Here is a 25,898-nt window from a genome sequence, read left to right as displayed (position 1 = left end):
ATTAGCAACAAAGGGCGCTTTGTTACAAAATCTTCTCCAGCAGGACTGCTTGTGCTGGCGATGCCCCAAAGGGAAGGGGAACATCCTTTGGTGCAGGAGGGGCTGTGGGGCTTCTCTATGCAGCAAAGAGCAGGAGGAGGTCACAGAGAGGTTTCTTGGCCACACTTGCTTCTTGTGGAGGATGATTTGGGAAAGCTGCCTCTGATTGGCAGTAGGGACAGCAGCACCACCAACCAGAAGGGAGATGGCAATTCTGTGCAGAAGTGGTGATGAGTTAAAGGCACATCTGTCTGCTCAGGAACAAATAGTGTTCAAAGGGCTGGCTCTACTCAAACAGCATTGCCATTTATACACGGTGTCGCCCAGTTTGCAGCTGAACTGGCAAAAACTGGGCTCCTTTAGGAAGGCTTGACCTCTTACTCTTGCAGTGTTTTGCACAGTTAGAAGTAGCAAGATTTCACACTTGTTTTTTCAGCTGGTTTGGCAGGGTTGCAGCTCCATGAGCATCTCCCTTGAGTACAGTCAGACACTGTCTGTGGGCTGTGTGAGCCAGGGAAGAGCCTTCCCACAGCATGGTGCAGAGCCCCTGGGGGCAGGGTCTGTTCCGGTGCCCTGTGGCTTTGGTGAGCTTGCACCAGCTCTGCTGCTACCTTGGGGACAGAAACTGGGCCCTGTCTTGCAGCACAGCATGCTGTGGGTGGCTGCTGCAGCCATGCTTGATGCAGATGAAACCTCCTCACATTTGGTCAGGAGGCTTTTAGTCACTTCACAGCATTCCCATAACGGAAGAAGCCAGTGCCTCGGGCCCCCAGGCTGGGCCATGGCAGTGTCTACTTCTTTGTGACCTTGTTTTGGAGGCTGCCTTGTCAGGGCTGGTGGCAGGGGAGGCTGTCTGCACAGGGGGCTGGGCTGCAGGAGCATGTGCTGGGCCAGCAGGGGAAGTCCTGGTGGAAGTGTTTTTTATCTGGGCCCCGTGTTTGAATGCTTGGAAGTGCTGCTCTCCAGATGTTTCCTAGCACATGCAGGCTCTGTTTATAAAAAGCGCCTCAAAGCACAGCCCCTCCGTGCAGCCCAGGGCATCGGGCTGCAGATGGACGCTGGCGGCCACAGCCCCGCACTGTGTCTGTGTCAGGGGCACAGGGTCACGTTTGGAAGGATTTTTCTGAAGGGGCCACGGTCAGCCCAGTGGTTAACAAAAGCCTGAAATGCCTTCTCTTCCTTTTTCCTCCCCTCCACCAGGAAGCTGCTTCCTGCTGCTTTTCATCCCCACGGTGGCTGGGGTCTCTGGGCTGCCTTCCTGCCTTAGCTGGAGGCAGCTCTGCAGGGGGCACGAGCAACAAACGGCCAAGGCCGGCAGTGCTGCAGCTGGGTGGGCACATGGAGCTCCAGCACCAGCACCATGGGTAGCTTTGTGCTCACTGATGGCCCCAACTCTGCTTTGGCCTTGTGCTGGATTGGGGTCTTCCCACAGAGCAGCCCTGTGAGTCCCGTCCCTCATGCACCATCCGTCCTGCTGCAGTGCCAGCCCTGCCCTGGGCAGGCACCATCCCACCACATGGGCCTCATGATGTGCTACCAGCTGCCTTTCCTGTGTGTCAGGGGAACTGTGTGTTTTACACAGCTTGTCCTGTTGTTGCAGAGCACCTGCTAATGCATTTTTTTCCAGAAGTTTCCATGTGTGTTTTCCCCATTGAAAAGCACCTGCAGACTCATTTCCCACAGGGAACATTATGCAGAGTACAGCCCAAGGAAAATCACAGGTGGCCTCCAATGCCAGCAGGGGACACGATGTAGCAGCCAGCAGTGCCTGCAGGGGACAGCAGAAGCAGCCCCTTTCTCACGGGGGTTCTTTGCACAGAACAGGTGCTGCCCGAGCCCTGTGCCCAAAGGAAAGTCCTGGCCTGTGCCCAGGCTGCTGCCCCACTGTGGGAGCTGGGGCTGGACGTGGCAGTCTGAGGCCTGGTTCCTTAATGGAAAGTTATGATCTCACGATCCACTTCCAGGTGGGTGGAGGCATTTTTCAACCTTGTTCTTCTCTACCCCGGTCCCTGGAGAAGACAACGGAAAGCCATCCTTGGACGGACAAAAGCTGAGTGAATTCAGGCTGAAGGAATGCTGACAGCAGCCCTGCCGGAACACCTTTCTCTCCCTTGGCCCCAGCACAGGGAAGGACAGCATGGTGCTGCAGGCAGTGTCTGTCAGAGCCGTGCTGTGCTTCTCGCATCCTGCATCCCTGCTTCCCAGGGGCCCCGTGCTCCCCATCGCATCGTGCCGTGCTGCCTGCGTGCTGGGAGGCAGAGCACAGCTTTTGTGTCAGCCTGGCTGAGGCCTGGAGGAAGCACTGGAACAATTGCTGCTTGTTTGTCCGTCTCCTCTCCCCGCGTTGTTACCTGGATTAGCCATCATGGGGTAATCCACTGGGGAATGGTGTTGCTCAAAACTTGAGTCATTTGATACAGATCTGTTCACGCTCTGGGCTGGGAAGCTGCAGTTTGCAGCAGGGTGGTGCTAGGGGCCACAGCTCTCTCCTTTTCCCTGTTACAGCCAACAACTTGCAGAGGGTGTAATTTTGTCCCTTTGCTGGCAGCCTGGCAACAGCTTGGACAGTGTGTGTTTTTGGAATTGAGAAGGCACAGCGAATGATCTGTTCCAGTGCTCTGGAGCTGGAAAGGCACCTCCTTCTCGGGCTCTGCACAGCATTCTGCCAGTCACTTTCATCGTGTTTTGGTGCTGACAATTACTTTCAGGGAATTACTGAGGGTAAGGAGAGAGAGCAGAATATGCAGAGATGAGCTTGAGCCAAGCTCTGCTCAGAGCCTGGGACTGCACTCAAGTCCTCTGTACAGCACTCCAGCCTGGATCTGAGCAGCTCATGAGTGCAAGGCTGGGTCTTGCTTCTGCACATTGAGACTCCCTCTAATGCTGCATCTAGAGGTCTTGCTTCCTTTTCCCAGGAGTGCCCACAAATCATCTTTGCAGGACATAGCTGCTCTCTGCACTGGCAGAGCCCCTCTCTCCCCTTCAGATCTGGATGCTGCCTGTGCTCTCCCAGTGAAGCAGTGAGCCCACAGCAAGTGCTCTACTCCCTCTCCCCAGGAGGCCTGCAGACAGCTGTTCAAAGCTGAGCCTTCCTTCCAGGGGAAATTGGCACTTTCAAAAACCCATTCCATCCTGAATCAGATCAAAGGGAATGGTAGAAACACCCTGAATGAAATGAGAAATTTCAGAGTTCTGAATCTGAAGCATCTGAATGGAAGATGGTAAGGAAGAAATGGCATCTTACAGCTCTGGTTCTCCTGCCTTTATTTCTCAGGAAATTAAAACTGTGTACGCAGACATTATTAATAGAACTTTCCACCAGGATCACTCACCTGCGCACTGCTGCCTTCCAGCCCCCATGGTGACACCTGATCAGGGCTCCAGACCCTGGGCACCCAGGGAGAGGCCAGAGGAGGTTTGCTTGTTTGCTCTCTGCCCAGCCCTGGGATTCCCGGAGCGTTAGAGCTGAGCACAGCTCAGTACAAGAAAAGTTTTGATTTACATTTTTTCCAGTGCAGGAGTACCCAGCAGGGCTCTTCAGGTGTCCCAGAAGCTGATTTCCTTGCATCTTCTTACAGCTGAATTAGTTCCGCTTCCAAGCTTGGAAGCATATTAAACCCTTAGGTACTGAATCCAACCACATACCATCAAATTCTTGTTTTCTGTGTAGGTGTATGGAGGCTTTGGTCTCTGGCAAATTCAGAGAGGTATCAGACATGCTTGATGTACTCTTTGTATTCTCAGCAGTGTTTCTCCCTGACAGCTTCATAGCGAGGTGGTGTAGCTTTGCCTAAGGCGTTAAAGCCAGAGTGAGAGAAGAGCTCTCTGCCTGGCTTTCAGCAGAGGATGCTGCTCGGGGACAGCAGACCTTCTGAATGGCAGTGATTTGTGGGGCGGATACAACTCCAGCAGAAGCTGCTTGGGTAACAGCATGGGATGGATTCAATTCCTGCAAGTGGGAACAGCTTGTATATGGTGGGGTGTGCTCACTGCCCCGGGGCTGTGGAAGGAGCCAAAGACGTATTTGTGCTGCTTACTGAGGTAGTCTGATTTTTTCCCAATTGAATCACTCTCTTAGATTAATTCTGTGTGTTCCTAAACTCGCAGCACTCTGTTCTCTGTGGCAGCTGGAAATTAGCTAGTGGAGATCATGCCTGCCAGAGCTGCTGCATCTGAGCCTTTCCAGGGCTGCAGAAGCTGAAGGCAGTGCTTATTGAGCTAACGAAATGTTGCCATTGAGTATCTCATTTTGAAGAAGAAATATTTCTACTGCAAACCTTATTGCACGGCCCCAAACCCAGGCCGTTTTGATCCAGAGTTTCCCTATAATCAAATAACAACAGTGATGCCATGGCTCCACTACCTGCAGTTGGTGTTAGGCTGTTACGGAGCGGAGACTGCCCGCCTTGCTGCCGTGTGCTGCTCTGCCAGCAGCAAGGCTGGGCAGCTGAGCGGCGTTTGGGTGTCCCAGGAGCCGTGCTGCCTGCCCGGCAGCGGTCCCAACAATCCCGGTCCCCTGTGGTCCCTGGGCTCCCTGACCCTTCTGGCCCAGCTGTTGCCCCCCAAAGCACAGCGCTGCCAGGTGGATGCAGCTTGTCCCCAGCCACAGCTCAGCATGGTGATACTGGCACATGGTCTGGGCCGAGCTCACCATCCCCACACCACTGCGGCTGGGTTTGCTCCACGTTTGTCCTGAGCGGAGCCTTTGATTGAGCGGAGCCTGCGCTATCGCCGCTCGCAAAGCGCTGCGTTGTACGTGGTGCAAACAATGTCCCTGCAGGAAGCCGGGCAGTCGGGCTGGGCCGCTCATGGGGCTGCGCTCTGCCGCCTTCAAAGTGTGCTGCTGGGAAGGACGAGGCTGCTGGCCGCTTTGGGATGCTGCTTTGAAGGTCTCCATGGGAACGGTGTTAGCTTGGGCCTCCAAGACCATTTTTGGCAGGAACAAGAAGGTGCTGAGCTCGTTCCGCAGGGAGCTCCCGTCCTGCGGTTCCTTCCTGGAGCTGGAGGGATGCTTTAATGGCTCCTTGCCGTGTGAAGCGGTAGGGAGCGGTTCCTGCACTGCACACAGAGCTCATGTGGAGGGGCTGCGGCTGACGCTGTGGCAAGACAGTGAGTGCCAGAGCAAGGCGAGGCCTTCCCCTTCCTCACCTCCCTGTGCAGCAACAGTCCCAGCCTGCTCAGCCACTGTTGATGGGTGACAGAGATAAGGACGACTGTCTCCAGGAGGCTGAACCTTAATGTATAAGACCAGATAATGTGGAAAATGCGCACTGTATGCATACTTAAGAGACACCAAAAACCCCTCGCTCAGTGTCAGGTTTAACTCTGTTCCTGACGTTTCCCATCTGCTGATCTTGCTAGTGAGCAACGCAAAGGGACCGGCTCTGCTGTGACATTTGTGAAGCCACATGGATGTCCTCAGGCAGGGCGTGGGGCTGCAGTCACACTCCACCAACCAGAGCCTTGTCAGGTTGTTGGGCAGCAGGGCTACGAGGAGAACATGGCTGCAGGTGCTGTAGGTGAGGTGAGAGCAGCTCTCCTGACACCGTTGGCTTCTTTTTGTTGTACTCTGCCCACTTTTGTTCAATATTTTTACCAGGGCTCTGGAGAGAAACAAAAAGTGCTGATAAGATTTGCAGCTTGCACATCAGTGCCTGAGACTGTCCTGCAGACAGAGCTGACCTATTTTGTGCCGCTCGCTCGAACACCTGGAGTTGCAGCAGAATGCCAGGACCAGGGATCACCTCCCTTGCCATGCATTTGCAGTGTGCATCCCAGAGGGCTGTGGCCCAGGAGGGGCTGTGAAAACTGGTGCTAAGTAGCAGTGGAGCACATGTGGTCATTTGACCTAAGAAAGAAGGATGTCATTTCTTCTCCATGCACAGCCATGTGAGCAGCCACACCATCCCGTGTCCCGAGTTCACTCAGCATAGGATGCTGATGCACACAAAAGAGGCTTTAGGAGAGAGCAGGAAGAACAATTTGAGGTCTGGACAATATCTCATGCAGGAAGGCAGAGAGCAGCAGCCACAAGGGACCACGCTGGGCGGGGGGGGCTCATTTCCAGCCTGCCCAGACTTTTGGTGGTGGCTGCTCTTCAGCTGTGCTCACTGACTCCGTTCTAATGACCTCCCTACTAACGACCTCCCCTCTGTCCCCAGGCACACGTTCTGGCAGTACCGCCGCGAGAACCCCCAGACCAGGGTGGGGGAGCCCCCTCCTGACGGGCTGCCTGGCTTCAACAGCGGTGTGCTGCTCCTCAACCTGGAAGCCATGAGGCGCTCCAAGCTCTACAACCAGCTGCTGGAACCTGGCATGGTGCAGAAGCTCACAGAGAAGTACCACTTCAAGGGTCACCTTGGGGACCAGGATTTCTTCACCATGGTGGGGATGGAGCATCCAGAACTGTTCCACGTGCTCGACTGCACATGGAACCGTCAGCTTTGCACGTGGTGGAAGGACCACGGGTACAGCGATGTGTTTGATCAGTACTTTCGGTGCGACGGTGAGGTCAAAATTTACCACGGGAACTGCAACACCCCTATCCCTGAGGACTAGGGCACCCCTTCCTCCAGCAGCAGCTGTGACTGCAGGGTCCCTGTACGGCTGCACAGGCTGCAGTGGCCACACCAGCGGTACCTCCTGAAGCATGGCCAGCCCAGTCTGTTATGTTCCAGGGACATCCCTGATCCCTGGCAATCCCCAAAGCGTTCAGTTTCCCACTGCCTGTAGTCCCACCCGTCCAGAAGAAGGTACAGTCCAGTAGCTGGCACAGGACATACAAGATGCCTGGGCTTGGCTCCGTGGCTCAGCCTGGGGCAAGTGCACGGTGCCCCTCTGCTGCAGCCCCCAAGCACAGGGACAGCTGGCAGGCCTTTGGGTGACCTTGCTTTGGCACCTTGCAGGGAGTGCTGGCTCCATGGGTGCTGTGCAGCACTATGTTGTTAGCCAGATTTCAGAGCCAGGCAGTTGGGTTTTGTTTAGACATTCCTTGGTGGCCCATTTCTGCAACTTACACAGAGCATAAGTCTGCTCTGTCTAGAGAGGAGACACTGTCCTCAGGTCATCTTTCTTTTCAGCATTCCAGAAAGGCAAGAAAGCTTTAACGACTGAAAAGCTGCTTTAAATTTGTGTTACTTATGAACAAAAATTGAATGCCATATGAACTTTAAAGCCTTTCACTTGTTCTTCTTAGCAATAAAAGCTTTACTGCCGTATCTTGTCTTAAAAGCATTCAGCAAGCGTGTACAAATTGGTTCATTTTTCTAGCTTTGCCTTTAACCTTTTGTACTGTAATAAAGCTGCAAACATAAAACACACTTTGCTGTTTTTCTGTGGCACAACTGGAGTCCTGTGCCATGGGAGGTTTTGTGTTCTTTTTATCATGATTAATAAGTAGCTGATATGTATCTGTTGGGCAGATGAAAATGGTGCCCTGTGCAGCTTATCACCGTGCTTAATCACCAGTCTGTTCTGAGTGAGTGGTGCAATAAATTGTACCCTGCTCAGGCTCTCTGTTATCCCAGCATGCGTGTGTGAGAGTGGCGGTTGCCAGCAGTGATGGTGGTGTCAGTGTGACACTGTTACAGCCAGGTGTTTGAGAAAGCTCTTTCCAGGCTGAAACCCACTGGTCCTGGGTCTGTGTGCACAAGGGCTGGTCACTGAGCTGCCATGTGCGTGTGTGTGACATTTCTGTGTGGAAGAGAGGGACAGGGCCGTAGTTACAGCTGAACCTACTAATGGCATGTGCAGCGTGGTTAGGGGGATCCTGGCTTCCTCCACCTGTGCTGTGAATGAACAGGTATTTTTGTTTGATGAGGGAGAGTTTCTCTTCCCTGTGATGAGGGCAGCAGGCTGAGCTGGGCTGCATCCCTAACCCTGTGCCCTGGTTTGGTGGAAATGCCACCAGGTTCCTGTTGCATTCTGCGGAGCTCTGTGGCCCTTCTTCCTTGTAGTGCCCCTGAGAGAGAGCTGGAGCACAGGGCAGAGCCCCAGCCCACCACGCTGCCTCACATGCAGAGACAGGGCTGTGCCATGGAGCTGGAGCCAGGGCGTGCTGAGAGCACTGCATTTCATCTCTCTGTACTTGGTGTTGTTCAGCACGCACGAGGAATTGCACACAGAGCAAACAGTATCCCCTGTTGTCCGGTCGGCTTTGCTTTCAGAGCCGTGCTCGAGCTGCATGGGATTGCTGCTTGCCTCTTCAGCGTTTCGTAACGCTGTCAGTGTTTATTCTCTTACTCATTTGTACTTCTTTCCCATTTGAAATGATCAATTGTTGGTGTAAACTCACCTAGGGAGCAATTACTGTAAGCCTAACCCAAACAGGCGCTGGGGGTGATCCATTAAGCAATATAACAGCCCTCCCCTGCTCGCTGCTCCCAGTGGATACAATATTTACTTTTCAGCTCTTTGCTATTCGTACTGAGCGCACTTCGGTCAGCATGCCAAGAATAACACAAAACATAACAACAGGCTTCAGCCTTAAGATGTAGTTTCTGACTTTGCAAAACAAAAAAACCAACCTATTATTTCTCCTTCCTCAGCAATGCCCGCAATGCCCTCTGCAGCGCAGCAGAGAGGGGCTCTTACCACCTCTCCACCTTCAGGAGAGCAGTGGGTAACCTTAACTCTGCCCCAAGAGGCAGCAGAAGGAAGGAGGAAAGAGGTGTTTGGGGCAGTAGGGCTGGCATGTGGCTTTTTTCCTTTTCACACAGGTTTTTGCCAGGTCTCTGCACTGCTTTGTGAGGTTTCACTTCACACTTTTTTCCCCTCAGACAAGCACCTGGCTTGGGGATATTTCAACCAGGCTATGTAGCAGCTCCATCTTTTACCATCATGAGCCTCCGTGGCTTAATTACTAACTGCTGACAAATTGCTGCCTGGTCCTGTTATTCTTTTCAATGCTGTCAGGGTTGGCTTTGTGAAATTCACTTGCTCTGGAACTTATTTATTTGCCAAGCTGCTGCTAATGGGGGAAGCACTTTGAGCAAATTACATCATGGAGATATTTCACGGGAATTAGCTTCATTGTACCTAAAATTTCAAAGTTAATTGAGGCACTTTGCCTGTTGGGAAGCAAAAAATAAAAGGAAAACCAAGACAAAGTGGAGTTCAGAGCTGCCAGAACCCACTGTGCTGCAGCAGGTTTCTGCCTGAGATCAGAGGTGCTTGGCTGTCGTACAGCAGTGATTTGTCACCTGATGGTGATGGTCCCAAAGCCAGGCAAGGCATGGACTGCATGCAGAGCCATGTTCATGGGGTACCACGTGGAGAATCTGCCTTTATCTCCTGCAGAGCGCTTCCTCTGAGTGTGTTTTGCTGAGATGGAAAGGCTTGGGGCCTTCTGCAGAACATATCCCTCCCTTGGAGCTGGTCAGGAACACAGCAAAGATGTATACCTCCAGGTATGTGCTGAGGAGAAAGGGGCGTTGTATTCAGAGCACTTATAAACACCAGCAGCAGAAGAGAAAAAATACAGAGGCACGTGGGATGGAGCCCCTCGGACCAGCGGGTGCTGGCAATGTCTGGGACATCCAGCACAGACCCCAGAGGAAATGCCCAGGGCACTCAGGACAGCTGACAGCCATGGGCAGGAATCCTCAGAGTGCTGCAGAGCCCTGGGTCAGAGAGCAGCACCACACTGCAGGGGTTAAAGCAGCTTTGCTCACACAAGGATGGTGCAATTTGAGAGATGCAATTGAGGAGAATAAGCAGTGTTTCAGTCTCCCAGAAACAAAAGAAATTCTGTCATTATGTAGCATTTCTGCTTGGTGGTTTTGGAAGCTGTTAGTGCTGTAGAAAAGGCAAAGGTGTCCAGCAGCAACTTTTGTTTGGTCATTGGAAAAGATGTGCTTGCCAAACACTGCTCAACGCACACAGCACCAGAGCAGAAACAGAACAGCAGTGCTCAAAGGCCTGCGGGCTTGGGGGGTGCTCACTGGGGGGTGCCTGCCCCAACACACTGCTGCTGCACGCTCTCAGAGCAGCACACAGTGCGAAGCAGGAAATACCAGAAGTCAGCAATATTGAAGCAAACGCAATGATACAGGTTATCTTGAGACATTTACTTGTAATCCTCCAGTATTTTTCAGCAGATGCCGCTAAATTTCTTTTGCCAGTCATCACTGCAGTGAAGTTTTTCCAGCAAAGAACAAAGGTGATAAAAAATGCACAGTGTTTGATCTTCCTCTTCCCTCAAGAGCTATATGTAGTAGGATGCATTATCGAATAATAATAGGGGGAATATTTAAATAGCACCAGGGTGAGGAGGGAGTGCCAAGGCTGTCATATGCTTGTCACAAAAACCAAGTACCAGAGTGTTAATGAATACGTGTGTCAGCTAAAGCTGGGCAGGAGCAGCGCCAGGCGGGTGTGTGCCTGCAGCATCACCTGGAAATCACTCCCATTGGAAAGGGTGCTGCTATGTGCCATCTTGCAGCCCCTGCTGCCCAAGGGTCCCTGCAGCCTGTGCTGGGGAAGCAGCAGCGCTGGAATGCAAACCCTGCTGTCTCCTGAGTCACATCTGAGGCAGGACGGGAGCTGAAGCCGTGGGCTCTCAAATCAGCGGGGCAGGAATGCTGTGGGCAGATGTGAATTATACGTGATGGTTTCAGCTGCACTTATCCTTCTTGAAATAACTTGGCTTCTTGTGGATCAGTTGTTTGAAAACCATAATTGATACCCTCTGCGCCCTTTATAGTTGCCTGTAAAATACAGCCTTGTGGAGATGCAAGAGCAGGCGTGAGTCCGACCGGAGGTGCCCAGGGCTCAGCACAGCGGCGGGATGGAGGCAAGAAAAGCTCTGTTTGTCCTGCCCCTGCCGAGGAAATGTCTGTCCAGCGCTGCTGCTCTGCAGCTGGGAGCGGGCCGTGGGCAGTGCAAGAGGACTTGGGCACAGCTCCTCACACACGGTCCGAGCTCAAACAGTCACAGGCATGCTTGTTCCCCCAAGCTCCAGATTTGAGAAACATGAGGCCATCAGCTCGTGCTGCCTGCAGAAATCCTACAGTCAGGCATCCCCCTGAACTGCAGCAGTAAGGCCCTTTTAGTTATGGTCCCAACTCATTTGCTTCTGTCTAATTTCTCCTTCAGAGAACAGATGTTGCAGCCTTTTGCACACTGAAGATCAAACTGCGTTATTTTTAACCAGGTCTCATAAAGAGGAGGAGCATCGTGGCCACCAGGGCCATGCTGAAGAGCTGAGCAGAGCTGAGTGTGGGGTGGCACGGGGTGTGAGCACAGCCTGGCCTGCGTGGCACAGCAGCAGCGGCACGCGGGGCAGCAGTTCTGCTGAAATGATAAACGAGGCTGCAAATGATAAACGACCAAATTCCAAGGTTGGTGGCACAGGAGTAATTAATCACCACTGTTGTGTGCGCAGCGGTGGATGTCAGCTCCAGAGCCGCTCTGAGTGCAGTGCCATCCCGCCTGCCTGCTCTGGCTCAGGGTGGCTGTCCCGGGCTGGGGTGAGGCTGTGCTCCCCACATCCCAGCTCACTGCCCAGCCCGCAGCCCCACATTGCACACCAGGAAACACCTCCGAGCTGGGAACTGCCAGAAGAGCTCCGCAGATGGCAGGGCACGCAGACAGCTGGCTTGTTGTGGCACGCCTCTGCTCTTCCAGAGCCGAAAACATGAAATCTCCCGTCATCCCAAATTCTTTTGATGGTGAGAGAAGGCAACTGAGAAGTTTTGTTGCACAACCTTCAAGATCAGATGGTAATTAATTTAGAACGCTCTTTGTTTCCTTGCACAACATACAGGCTCGGCAATTAGCTGGAAGCAAATATTCCTCCTCGTTTTGCTCAAGTATAGTTTGAGCGGTGTCCCACACGTTTAGCATTAACATTATCAGCTGCAAGCATTGTTGAAGCTCAAACCATTCGCCTGTGGTCTGTTGTTATATGCTGAAGCATTCTTAATGCAGTCTCATTGCTGCCTGGGAAAGAAACCAGGCGGAGGTTTCTTCTCCTCTCAAACTGCTGTAACAAACAGCTGCTGGAAGCACTCTGGAGCGCGGCTCAGCGCAGTGCCAGGACAACACGGAAGGAAAGCTTCATGCAGGCTTTCATGCCAAGCTGTGTTGTTCCCATCCCGCCTCCTACGCGGAGCACCAGGTCCCCTCCCGCGCTGCTCAGCGTTGCTCCCCAGTGGTTTCTCAGATTGCATTGGCTTTCTCCTGTTCAAACAAGGCAGGTTATATAAGAGCCATGTCTTCAGGATAGGCCCTTGCACACAGCAGCTGGCTCCCAGCAAAACATAACTGGTGTGAGCAGAGGCTCACTGCATGACCTGTGCTCGCTGGGGAAGAAGTTTGGATAGGCCAGAGATCTTCAGTCAACACTCATTTTATGATAGACAAAAAGATTGCGGAGAGCCAAGTGAGCAGTGATAAGTGCTTCTCACAGAGAGGGCAGCTAATCCCAGAGGCCTCTGCTATTTTCCCCCCTTCAGAATGAGGGGAGGTGAAATTACCTGCCAGCACCTCCACTGTTCAATCCTGAGAGCTGGAGAGCAAACCAAGGACGTGGTGCTGTCTGTGCTGATGCTCGTGAGCAATTTCAGCACCAAAGAAACTCCTCTCTTCTCTGGGATTCTGTGCATCAGAAGTCTTTGGGTAGAAATCAAAGAGCAAAACAAAACTAAGTCACCCAAGCAAGGAGTGGTGCAGAGCCCATTGCTGGCCAACGCCTGGGCTGCACCTGGGCAGATCCGAGGTGAAGCCATACTGGCTTGGAGCACCTTCTTGGTTAGGCAGATTAGATAATCATCATCTTTAACCCCTGTACTTGGGGGTTTTGGGATCTGGACATCTGCTGCTGCAAGTTCAAACATTTGCTCCTGTTTTCCAGGCCATGCCACAGCTGGGTCCCACTCAGCACAGTGCATGCTGCATGAGGAGAGCATTAGCTGCGCCTGCAGCATGGATTTATGCTCACCATCTCTGAACTTACTGCTCCAGAGGGAAAAATGATAGCATGAAAGATAATATCTGCTGGCAGCTTTTGCACCAGCCGGAAGGAGGCATGAATTGTCTCCAATAGTTATTGGCCATGCTTATGATGCAGAGGCTTCACTCAAGATGTGGTGGGACATAGGCTTTTTACACATTAAATGTTAAAAGGTAGGATCAGCTTTCACAGTAATTTAAGGCTGGTGTTTGTTCCTGCCTTACTCTTGCTTCCCAAGTGTACCAAGGGGTATATGCCATCTTTTTGGGAGGCTTATCATTATTAGACTTCATAAGAAAAAGGCTTTAAACAGTCCCACCGTTTCCTTCATTCGGGGGACTGTTTTCATTCAGCACACAGTCCATAGTGTTGGGTGTCCTGCCTGCCCTGCAGTGGACATGCAGCTCTGGGATGTGAGCAAGTGCAGGAGGCTGAGAGCCCATCTCTCATGTACGCCTTTCCCTTTGCTGTGCCCTCAACAAGGCTTCTCACACCCAAGGTCCGCCCCACAGTCTGGCCTGGCCCCCCTCCTGGAGCACACTGGCTGTGACCTCGGCAGCAGCGCTTCCTGGCAATCAGCGGCTAATTAGCACTGCAGGGCCGAGCCTGCCGCCAGGAAGGGCCCACGCATAAGCTGGTGCTGGGAAGCACCGCGGGTGCTCGCCAAGTGGGCCCCTGCAGGGCAGGGAGAAGAAGGTAACGTGCTGTGCCCCAGCTGGGCGGCAGAAGGCCATCCCTGTGTTGTCGGCATCCCGCTGCTGGGCTCCTCCATACCACCAGCCGCCTCTGCCGGCCACCTGGGAGGCAGTGGTGTGAGGTCTGACCATGGGGTCTGCCAGCAGTCAGCCCAGCCCGCACCTGAGGCCATGCAGAGAGCTGCTGCAGCACCAGCATGTAGAGCCTGCAGTCACACACAGATGACAGAGAAGGCAGTGGCCACCGCCAGGCCGTGTTCATCACCCACCTGTAATTGCCTTTAAACATGAGTGCAGCTACTTCCCATTGGCAGCTCATGTTCATTTCCCTTGGTGGGTCTTTAATCATGCTCCTGACAGTCACCCTCTTAACCACCCTTCTATTTCTGGCATGCATGTCAAAGATGACAGGATATTCATCAACCAGGTATTCCTTATTGCTACTTATGATTTATTTTCTCCCCAGCAACCAGAGCTACTCTGCCAGGGCCCGGGCACTCGCAGCGCTCACTGCAGGGCTGCAGTGGTGTGAAATTTCAGGTTGGATTTTAAAAAAAATCTGCTTTTTCCAGGAGAGTGGTGATGCACTGGCACAGACTGCCCACGGAGGTGGTGGGGTCACCATCCCTGGAGGTTCAGTTGTGGAGACACGGCACTGAGGGTTGTGGGCAGTATTGGTGGTAAACAGATGGTTGGATTGGATGATCTTAGAGATCTTTTCCAACCTTAGTGATACTGTGACTGTGAGGAGTGAGAATCAGTCCTCAGCTGTGTCAGCTCCAGCACTCCCTCCCTCCCAGCTCACACTGCCAAGCACCTTACACACACACAGCTCACTCCATCAGCGCCGTCACAAATTTGACCACTATGGGCAATATTAACAACACAGGGGCCAAGATCTCTTTTCCATAGAGCTGCACTAATTGACTCTGATTACATTTCCTCACTTCAGGACTGCATCCATTAGCCCTGGCGGCCGCCACCCCATCCCTCTGTGCAGCTGGGTGCCAGTGGGGCTGCACCGATGTGGGACATCCTGTTTACTTGCAGGCGGTAATGGCAGGTCGTCATCCCAGCACCTGGGGACGCCCATTAGCCGACTCCTCACCCACTCCTTTACACTCTGCCATGTGTCAGAGCTGCTGATTTGAAAATCCGAGCTCGGCAGCTATTGTTCAACATCTTCCTGAAGCCGTCGTAGGGTGGGAAGTGTTTTATAGCTATTATATTTTATAATGTGCTGTATTGTTTGGCTTTTGCCCTCCAAACGCTGAACAGAAATACTTATTGAGTACCTCTCCTTCTTACGGGATTCATCATCCCCTGGATGGGCCGGCAGAGGCTTTTTCTTGTGCGCACCGCACCTTCCTTCGGCGCGATGTGCTGCCCTGCGTTGTGAACTCACGCCCTTCACCCTGTTCTATTTAGGCAGCTGCCTTACTGCATGGATCTCGTGCTTGGATGGACACAATCACAGCCCCACACCATCAGCCCGCCGCGGCTGTTTCCTTTTGTTCAGCACAAGAACAACATGATGCTCTGCTCCCCGCTGAGCTCAAGCTGGGGTCAGTGCCCCTCCCCGCCCCGCTGGGACACCACCAGGAAACACATTCAGCTTCCAGCACAAGGAAGAGCACACAAAGAATGTAGGAGTCATCACCCCAGCTGCAGGGAGCAGCATTACAACTTGGTCATCTCTATCTCACGTGCACCCTAATGGAGGCGCGGACCTTTTATCCAAGCACAAGCAATGACAGCTTGGTTACTTTGTGTTTGCAAAATCGCTCTCCACGCACAGCCCACGGGGCAGGGTGCAAGCAGGGACACCTCCTTGCCTTGGCTCCAGCAGCACCACTGCTGGTGCACCTGAGCAGCTGCCATCGGAGCGGGCAGGCTGAGGCAAGATGCATACATCACTTAATTCCTTCTCTGTAAGTGATCAAATAGGAAACTTGCTTTTTAATTGCACATTCTTTGAAGGAGGCCACTGCGTGGCTGGGACATGGTGCAGTTTGTGTGTCACCTGAGAGCTGTGCTGGCAGCTATTTGGAGAGGTTGGGGAACAGTGAGCTCTGTGGCCACGCTCACTCCAGCAGATTCACAGGCTGCCTCATACCCCAACCACCCGTGCCAACCCCTCCACGTCCACCAGCACATCCCAGGCCATGTGCAGGGAGCAGTGAAGCCAGGGCTGCCCATTATCAGATAGGTCTGGCTTGCCCCTTGTGCCCTGAGGTGCTTCCAGCAGGACTAAGCAGGAGCTCCTATGCTGCATTTGCTGCTATCTCACGGGGCTTGTGCAGGGGCTGGCTCGGTGTGAAAAAGGAAATAGGAAGGCACCCTGGAGAAGATTACATCCCAGAGCATATAGTGCTGCTTCCTAGCTACAGCCCCATGCCCCACAGCCCTAGCTGTGGTGATGGTCTGCGGGTATAAACAGCACAAAATCAGCTAATACTAAGATGATGGAAAACAAATCTGGCTAGCACAAGAGCTTTTCTGCCCCAGGCAGCTGCTAACAAGCATGTATAGCTGACAGCTACCCTAACACCCAACCCTAACACAACTCACCTGTGCATTGCCCTGCTGGCTTTTTTATTGGGCATCCGTGGGCTTTGTTCTGTGATTCGCCCAGCTGGTCCTGGTTAGGCTACTCAGGTGATGACAGCAGTCACAAGTGCTGCTTTGCCTGTGAGGAAGTGAAGGGTTTTCTGTTTATTGCATCACCCTGTGCTTGGTGGCCGTGACCTGGTCCTGGCTATGCCCAGGTGTGTGGCAGGGTGGGGTGCTACCATAATGCCTGTCTGCACCAGTATTTCAGAGCTGGCTCATTGCGAGAAGCATCAGTAATTTGGGTTTAGGGGGCCAGAAACCTCTGGAGCACTTGAGGGGTGGGAGGGAAGCTCTGAGGCAGGGTGGCAGTGCTGGGAGGGGAGATAAGAACTTCTTGCCTTCCTAAGGTGAGGAAGGGAGATCTGAGACTTCCATTGCTGGGCCGTAGTTCTCAAGTACTTATAGCTTATCAGTCCATCTTCCTTTTTTAGGGGGATGCTAAAGACCTGCAGAAGCAATAGGGCCCCTAGTTGCTGGTAAGTTGCTCAGCCTTTGACCCATTTCATTTTGGGAAAATGTGCTAGGTGTTTTGTTGAAGGGTTTGTAACCCCACCCTGTGTGTCCGTGCTCTCTGACTGTGCCCACAACATCTTCCCTTTGCAGTTGAAGGCTTACTGTATCAGCAAGGCAGCTTTCCTTTTGGGTATCCTCCCCCCCTCCTCATCTTTCTGTGCCGGGAGCTAGTGCAGTGTTGGAACAGGTCACCAAAGAGGTGTTTGTGGGGGTCCACGTGCTTAAGGATCTCCACAACTCAAGTGGCTTGTTCCAGTGTTTGTGGTAGCCCTGCAGAGAGCAGAAGGTTGGACCAAAGCCCTCCAGAAGCCCTTTCCAGCCTGTGCTTTCATTGTTGTCTGGAACAGGACTGTGATTTAGTGGTGCTCTTTGTATCATGCTGCAGGACAGCACAGTTTTGAGGACTAAGAGGTTTCTAGGAGTGGTAGCCCTGTATTGTCTTCAGTTGTTACTTCCCTGTACCAGACCTCTCATCCTCTGCATCCTTCTGCAACCGCCTCTCATCCTCAGCCTGACCCTGCCCTCAATGTGCTTTAAGGTGCTCTTGGGGCCAAGGCCACCCCCCGTGTGACTCAGGTCATTTGCTTTAGCAACACGTGCTCTTCGCTGTACATAGCACTGTTAACTCTGCCATCTGCTTGTCTTACCAGGAAAGATTTTTCTAGCCACTTAGTTATTGGTTGAAGAACTAAATTATGCAATATCAGGAACTGATCCCTTGGAGCAGCTCATAACAACCAAATAGCATCTTTAATTCTTTCCCGTGCTTCAAATTTAGTGCAAGAATCTGTTTGCATGCAATGTTTTTCCTCAGAATGTTAGGTGGCATTAAAAACCTGGAGGAAAATGGGTTATAAGGCATCAGACCAACTTGTCAGGCAGGTCTGCAGACCTTCCAAAAAACAAACCCAGGAACGATAGCTGGTTCACACATCTCTCTGCATGGCAGAGTGTGATGTGTTGAGACACCATTTTGTAGATTTAGACTTGTCTGTTTGGCTGCAGGGAGAAATTGGTGGCACCTGGATATTCCTGCCCTGTCTCATGGGGCTGAATGAGGGTCACAGCCCCTGTGGCGTAGGGCCTCTGGGAATTGGGCCCTGAATGAGAAAGCCTCCTGCAGTACAGTTTGTCCCCTCTGTGTCAGCTCCAGTGCTCCATGGAATAAACTGCACGAGCACGGCCCCGATGTCGATGTAACATGATGAATTATGTAATGTGTGTCACAATTACGCATTTATGAAAGAGAAGTAGGGCAGGGAGCTGCTGGAGAAAGCAAGGGCTCCTGGGTCAGCAGCCCCATGGCCCTGCTGATGGCTGAGTTGCGATTGCTGCAGGCTGCCTCTGTGTGTGTCCTAAATGCCAGAGTTGCCTGCAGAACCTGTGAGTGCCTTTAAGGCTTATGTTTTCCTTAGAGGTGGTGGAAGAAGCTGGCAGAGAGCTGGCAGGTGATTGCTGTGGGCAGCATCAGCCACTGGATGGTGTGTGGGTCAGGTCAGACTTTCTGCATCCTCCAGCTGCAAACACTTGTATCCCATCACTCTCACTGTGCCAGGAGAAGAGTAAAGATTCATGATTTCTGCAGACTGTCAGCAGTGTGCAAAAGAGGTGTAGTGGCTGAACCAAATTCACTGGTTTGGGCAATTCAGAGCCTGCAGGAAGAGCCAGGGAGGGCTGTGCTTCATCTCTGCTGCTCCTCCAAGCAGAAATGGAAAAAAACAGGAGGAGGAGGGAGAGGAGGTGGAGAGTGAGAGGAGAGAGGGTGAGAGATCTGGTGCAGCATGAGCAGTGCTGTTGGAGCAAGCTTAAGCTTTTGGAGCGAAACAGTGCTTGGGAGTGGTGCAGAACTGGAAGTGGCTTTTGAATCTTTCTGTTATATTGTACAGTAAATGGTTGGGATACCTTTTTGTTCCCTCTAGTAGTGAGGAAGGAGCTGTCTGGCTGGCTAAAGCTGTGCTGCTGCAGGGGTTGCTGCAGTAGCAGTGCCATGGTCCCCACAGGCAGCAGCATCCCACCCACTGCTCCAGGACGGGTGCCTGGGGCAAACGCTGTGGGAAGCGCATTGCACAGAGCTGAGATACCCAAGATAGAAACCAGTGCCTGTGCTGGGAGAAACTGGAGAGCTGGTGTTCTGTCCTAGCAGCACTGGGTTGTGCATGCAGTCCTGAGGCCAGAGACGCAGGGCTGTCCACAGTGTGTTGCACACATCGTGTACCTGCCACAGCCCTCTGCACAGCTGGGGGGAGGAAGTCCTGCCCAAGCTCACTGGACACTCAGGGAATTGCCCAGAGCCCAGCAGACAGAACATTTCCACCTCACAGAGGTGCACTGGGCTGCTACACATGAGTGCTGTGCACATGAGTGCTCGTGATGTCCGTGGTGAGAGGTCACTGTGGCTGTGTTGGATCAAGTCCTGAGAGCATTTCTTCAGGGTGGAAGAGCCTGAGCAATGTTATTCCTTTTCTAACTCCTCCAAAGGCCATCAAAGTCCTCCAGGTAAAGCAAGGAAGTCAGGACATGGCAGCTGTAATGTAAAACTGTAGGAAGAGGAGACAGCTGCTTTAAAAAGCAACCTTTGCAAGGTCGTCTCTGAGCAACACAAAGCAGCAGCACAGAGCTTGAGCACTTTTCTGCAATTCAGCTTCAAAAGGCTGCATCTTGCCCTTTCTTTATGGGAAAGAACACATGTGATGACAGGTCCCTGGAGCTTTTATTTTGAAGCCAAATGCTTAGAGTGCATGAAGACAGCAAAAGCCTTTTCCTTCAGGCGATACAAATCAAATAAATGGAGACACTGCACTGCAGTTCTGTGCAACAGTCAACACAAAATGCACTTGTCTGAGCATCCAAAATGCAGCCCTGATGGGAGGTGCTGGGTGCTGCCAGCGGTCCTCCTGCCCCACATGTTTCCTACCTGGTTGGGGCTGAGGTGTCTGTCCATAACTTGACTTTGCCACGCTGAACAAATGTTCCTGAGTGTAAATTGAATTGTAAGCTATACTAAAGGCAAAAAAAAAAAAAAGAAAAAAAAAAAAAGAAAAAAAGCAAGTGGATTTTGTAGCAGCTTCAGAGCTCTTATCCTCTCATTAATAGGGTTTTACAGCTGTCACATAAGTGATCTATTTCCCTGGAAATAGAACATTTTCTGTGATTACAACAGTTTGAATGTTCAGGCTATATAACGGGAGACTTGCTTCTAGCTAAAGCTATCCTTCCCTTTGCTGGTGTGGTTTGTACATGGGCCACCTGCTACAGACAGCAGTGGGCCACTTGAGGCCACCATGGTCTTGGGGACTGGAGCTCTGCTGGTGGCACTCAGCTATCCTGTCCCCATGCAGCTGCTGGCTCATGGTGCTCCATCCCCAGCCCTCTGGCCAGGAGCTGATGCTTTGTTTACCCACATCATAGCACAGGGGAGAAACTTTTATTTAAAGCCCCTGGAAATGAGAGGGAGATGAAGCAAAGCTTGATGGTGTTGGCATAACACCAGCAAAAAAGGGAAAAAAAAAAAAAAAAAGGGGAGAAAATAGCATTTAATCCCACAGCGATGAATCTGCTATGTCTCCCTCATCTGATTTACAGGGCTAGTGTGATGCAGGCTGTGAAATAACCAGCAGCTCTTCTTGTCCCTCTGCCCAGCTCCTGCCAGTGGCTGTGAATCACTCCCATCTCTCTGGTTCTGCTGGAGGTGTGGGTCCCTGTCTGCCCTGCTGCAGGACGTGACAGTGTCACCCTGCCTGGTTCTGACTCATGGTACAAAGCAAGGAATGTTGCAGCCCAGGACAGCCGTGTGGCCTCTGGCTATGCCCAGCAAAGCCCATCCTGGTGCAGTAGGTCTTGGAGCAGCTGGCTGCCTCGGTGCGTCTCCTTCATGCTGCTTGGACTGGGGCCAGGCAAGCTCTTATCTTCCTCCCCAGTGCAGGCTGTGCAGGCAGGCTCATGTTTGCTGCTGTCTGAGGAGCTGCTCTCCATTTCAAAAGAATTCAAGCTGGCTTTGTTTCCCAGCCTCAATTCATCATCTTTCCCAATTCTTGTTTCTAGCAGCCATCTCTATGTGGCCATTCAGTCTCAACCTGGCCTGGCTGCAGCCCAGCTCCGTGGTACCATCCCTCGGTACTTTGGTCCTTGGTACTTTGAGTACTTGCTGCTGTGTCCCTGTGCTGCTCACGTGGGCCCAGAGGCCAGGTGTCATGCAGAAGGGTCTCACACTGGTGGTGAAGAGTTAAGTGGTGGCTGGCATCCTGTCCTGCTATCATTTGTCAGCCTGGACACATGGAGTCGGTGGAGAAAAACAGGCAGGGTAATTTCCTGGTTTAAATGAATTTCAGAGACCACCGCAGGAAGGAACTTGGGAGGTGTCCAAAGGGTAACCAGGCCATGGAAAATCACCAGGCAGGGGAACGGGGACCTGAATTTTCCTGTGCTGTTGCAGAGGTGCTGCTGCAGAGGTGCTGCTGCCATTGCGCTTCCCAGTTACGTATCCAGCATGAGGAATTTAGAATGCTTGCAAAGTCAGGCTGCTGAAGGATCAGCCAGCTGTGGTCACATGGATCTGAGCCTCCACAGCCTGCAGGATGCTGCAGGGAACTGTCAGCAAGGGCATGTGCATGGCTGTATCTGAGGTCTTATGGGTGCTTACGGCCAGCACTGAGTGAATTTATCATCCTGTTCACGATGCAGGAGTTAATAGAATAAAAGCCTTGTAGACAGTATGGAGCTTATTATTTCAAGCTATCATCAACCTTAATTTAAAATCCTCATTTCAGAAATGCCTGAGTGAAAACTTGTGCTGCGTTAAAAGCTGAGTAAGCCTGGCTTTTCATAAATTCTCTCGCTATTTTCCTCTCTCTCGTGATATAATTGTATGGTTATTATCTAAATAGCTTCGTAATCAATTGCTTTTTTTAGGGTTTGAAATTTGTGGAAAATGTAGCATGATGGTAAAGGACTCAATTTGCTGTCCAGGATTGGGTTTTTGTGCGTAAAGAAGCTGTAAAGCACACATGGGAACCCTTCAGCACAAGGGCTGTTCACAGATGGGGTTTGTAGGCTCTCACACCAGGTCCATATGCATGAGCTTGCTTTTCATGTTGGCCCTGCACTGCAGTCTCCCTGGTTCTTCCATTTCCATACAGAGGAGCCCTCCTTTCACATGGAAATGCTCTGTCTGTTCACACATGTTCCCCTGTGCCTGGGTTCTTGGGGAGTTTCTCAGAGGCCTGGGCCTTCAGCTGGAGGAGGCGGCTGTCTCCTGGTCACCTGGAGCCTGAGGTGGCTGCCTGGATGCTGGGAGTTCTGTGCTGACCCAAACTGAAGTGCCTGGCCGCCTTCGCCCTCTACAGTTGTGTGCAGAGATAAAACCCATGGAAGCCTCAGCAGTGGGCTCCTGTGGCTGTCACAGGGCAGATTCGTGATCCCACCAAGTGTAGGAATGCAGGAGCTTGGGAGGGAGCCAGGCAGCACGGTTTTCCTCATGGCACCTCAGAGGAAAGCAGGGCAGATGCTTGCAATAACTTGCAATATTGAGCTTAAGGTCAGCTTCGGCATCTTGAAAGCGAGTGAAGTAATTTGTGGTATCCAGCATCTGCAAATGGAGTTCTGTGCAACTGGGAGGGACAAGTCATTAATGGCACTGAGAAACCGCTTGGGGAAAATCTGCACAGATTGATCTGCTCTTGCAGACAAGATAGATTCTGCTGTCCCTTAGCAAGAGGTTCATCTGTGACAGGCTCCTGCTTAGTGTGTATTAAAGATCCCACTGAAACCTCCCAATTCATTTATGAAAACACACCTGGGGCACCAGCTCTGCTCTGTGCAATTTCTCTCAGGCTTCTCAGTGGGCAGAGCTTGGAATTAAGCATGCAACTGCGCACAAAAGCCACTTGTTTTATTGCTCTCTTGGTGAGATGACACAGAAGCGTGGCTGAGGTGCGGAGGGCAAATCCACCGTGTCTAGACAGAAAATCAACCTGGTGTTGGGGGGACGTGGTGGGGAGAGGTGTGCGGTGCAGCTGCTTTGCAGGGCTGTCCCTCTGGCCTGTCTGTGGGGCTCAGTGCAGGTTAAACCTTTACCTGCCGTAAGCTCTTAAGATCTCTGTGGTGGCCTTGAGGAGTCGTCTGCTGAGCAGCTCAGGGTGCTGTGAGAGCCTCACACTCCCTGGGGATCCCCGAGGTGCCAGATTGCTGCGGGGGATTTGTGCTGCGCAGTGTGGCTCAGCTCCTGCCTGTCCCAGTGGGACGCCCCAACATCTTGTGAGCGCCGGAGCACCCTGTGGTGCCATGCACTGAGCTCCCATGCACTCTGCTCCTTGGCACGGCCACGCTGCGTGCCAGACTGTGCCAAGGCTGCCTTGGCTCTCACAGCACATCTCTGCCCTGTGGCGCTAATTAAACACTCTGGGAAGAAGCCCTCCCTGTAATTAGAGGCAGCCACCTGCACTGGGTGCAGAGATGTGAGCTGTGGCAGGAGCTGGCTCTGGAGCAGCTCTCCTTGGCTCCCGAGTGCCACTTTGGATGGTGAAGGCGTCGGTGGGCCTGGCTCCATCTTTAGCCCTGAGGCTACGTGTTATTAGCATTTCTTTTAACAGTAGGGCTGCGTTTTAAAGGAAATCTAATTTTACATCGTCTGAGCATCTTTGAAAAAAGCAGAAGGGCCCTGGACGACAGCAATGCGCTGGCTGCTAGCAGGGCTATTTTGGTGCCCCAGGGCAGCAGAGCCGACAGCTGAGTGGTTATTTTGGTGCTGAGGGGCTGCATGGCAGGGATGGAGCCGATGGTCCACGAGCCCACAGCCAGCAGGGGACAGCTGCCCATGGGTCGCTCCCTTTTTTCTTACCCAGGTGAAGTGGGCTGCTCTGGGTCACAGCCCTCAGCATATGGCCCCTTGCCTGGTTGGCAGTTGCAGGAACGCTATGGAGCTGCTCCCACCGGCCCAGGTTGCCTGGCTGCCTGGCAGGAGCAGAAGGCTTCTGGCAACAGTACAGAGGAGAAATCCCATCCGTGTGCTGGAAGTCAAAAACATTAATTAAACCACAGTATCACTGATTGTTATCTCAGGGGAGAGGCAGAGGGTGAGAAAAAGCTTGGGGGAAGGAAACCTGGAGGAGGATCTGCTTGGAGCCTTCCTTCCCTTTGGAAATATGGCAGGTTATGTCCTGGCCCTCGCCCTGTGAGACGCGGCCAAGCCCTGCACTGTGCCTGCTGAGCAGAGGCAGCGCTGGCACAGCAAAGCTGGGGTATGTGGAGCCGTGGCTGGGCTGCCTCCACCGCCCTCGTGATGAGGTGATATTGCTGGATAAATAAATCTGAAAGTTGACTTATGATGGATTTAGCAACCCTAAGGCATTCCACAGCTGGGAATGCACAGAGCAGGGCCATCCAGAGGAGCACAGATGCCGAATGAAGCTGATGCCCGGCTGCCCCACATCCCCACAGCCCTCCTGCCACCTGTGTGGAGCCGTGTTACACAACCCACCTGCAGCACACTGCACAATAGGTACTATTTTTACAGCCTTTCTGCTTGTCGCAGGCAGCACACAACTCTGCAGGGTGGAGGCTCTCCTTGTGCTGTTATGTAGGACAGTTCAGTCGCTTGTCCCTGTGCCCTGCTTCTGCCTGTCCTCATACCCAGATGTGCAGGACAGGGATGTGGGCTCTGTGCTTGCAGGGAACAACCATGTTGGCACCCACCTGCAGAGACCAGCCTGGAGGTGAGCTGCATTGCCAGGGATGGTGTTTTGCCCCTCCTCAGGCTCATCCCAGAGCAGTGGAGAGCACTGCACTGTGCCCACCTGGTGAACAAGTGGGGAGCCCCTCACCTGGCCCCCTGTGCTGGGGCACTGCTGCTACTGACCCAGAGCAGAAATTTCTCATAGGCATGCTGTGGGCTGAGTAATTTTCTGCACAATTACTCCAGTTTATTTGGGGTGATAAGCTGGAATGAAAAATGAAGATGAGGCATGAGAGCACCCATCTTCCTTCTGAATTTATTTCATGACATATAATGGAGCCTGAGCACTACTAAGGGGCTAGAAGAAGAAGAGCACTGCAACGTGGGGAACAGGTCAGACTAGGAACGCTCAACTTTTCCACCTGCAGCACTTGTAAATGGAGCCAGCAGAGAGCAACATGCTCTGCAAACACATGGAAATTAGGAAATGGGAGCCCAGGAGCTGTGCATGTCAGCCTGAGCCTGGAGAACAGCCCCAATGATGCCCATGAGTTTGTTGTTGTTCCTCTCCATATCTCGTGTTCTTCCTATGGGAAGAACCACCTGCCTAATTAAACGGCACTAACGAGATCTGCATCATCAGCCATGCCTGAGCGCACTGAGCTTCAATGGCATGCAGAAAAAGGCAATGTGCTGCTTTCTGGGTCTGCGTGTGTTTAGAGCCTGACAGCTGCATCCCCAGCCCAGTCAGTACAAGGTATAATTAGAGGAGCTGCCTGAATACCACTGCTAGGAAAGTGATGCTAAAATAGCGGCGTGGAAGGAGAGCTGGGCCGTATGTTTCTGGGGTGTGTGCTGCACCAGGCGCTGCGCAATGACACGGTTGAGGCAGCCTCTGCTGAGGGAAATTAGAATCTTTGTGCTCTAGCAGGGTACACGCTGTTCTTCGGATGCAAGCTTGGTGTCTCATTTAAAGCCACCCAATGGAACATTTTCCAATTTTTATTTATCAACAAGCATCTACGCATATTCCTGGTGAATGAAATATTTATCCACAGATACACGCACACAGAATGTGAGAGCGCCGATGTATTATTTATCGCCACTTCCCTCCCGCCGCTCATAAATAACTCATCATGCCTGGTTTCAAGTCCAGCCTGTGCCTGGCTACCTACAGCCACCACTGCTTGCCGTGCTGGGCGTCTCAAGGAAAGGGGTGGCAGAGGGTGGCAGTGCCCTGGCTGGGGACACTCAAGCACAAATCCCTGCCCATGGCCACGTGGGATCCCCACCTGCAAACAGGGAGAGGGGACAGAGGTTAAGGGAACGTGTTGGGCCTTGGGCGTGCAGAGCGTGGGGGGCTTCACCACGCTGTAATCTAAATGCAGATGTCAGACAGCAAGAGCTGCTGTGTGAA

General features: G+C 52.5%; 1 protein-coding gene across 1 annotated transcript in view; it reads left to right on the top strand.

Moving 5' to 3' along the window:
• Window positions 1-7,358, top strand: part of XXYLT1 (xyloside xylosyltransferase 1) — a 35,879-nt gene extending 28,521 nt beyond the window's left edge. Inside the window, exon 4 of the mRNA XM_048955488.1 lies at window positions 6,201-7,358. Within this exon, the coding sequence (XP_048811445.1) occupies window positions 6,201-6,597 (397 nt within the window). The 3' untranslated portion in view covers window positions 6,598-7,358. The remainder of the gene's footprint in view (window positions 1-6,200) is intronic.
• The last annotated feature ends 18,540 nt before the right edge of the window (window positions 7,359-25,898 follow it).

This window comes from Lagopus muta, chromosome 9 (genome assembly GCF_023343835.1).
Source record: "Lagopus muta isolate bLagMut1 chromosome 9, bLagMut1 primary, whole genome shotgun sequence".
In the NCBI taxonomy this organism is placed as follows: Eukaryota; Metazoa; Chordata; class Aves; order Galliformes; family Phasianidae; genus Lagopus; species Lagopus muta.
Note: the sequence above shows the minus strand (reverse complement) of the source record. Positions and strands in the feature narration are given on the sequence as shown.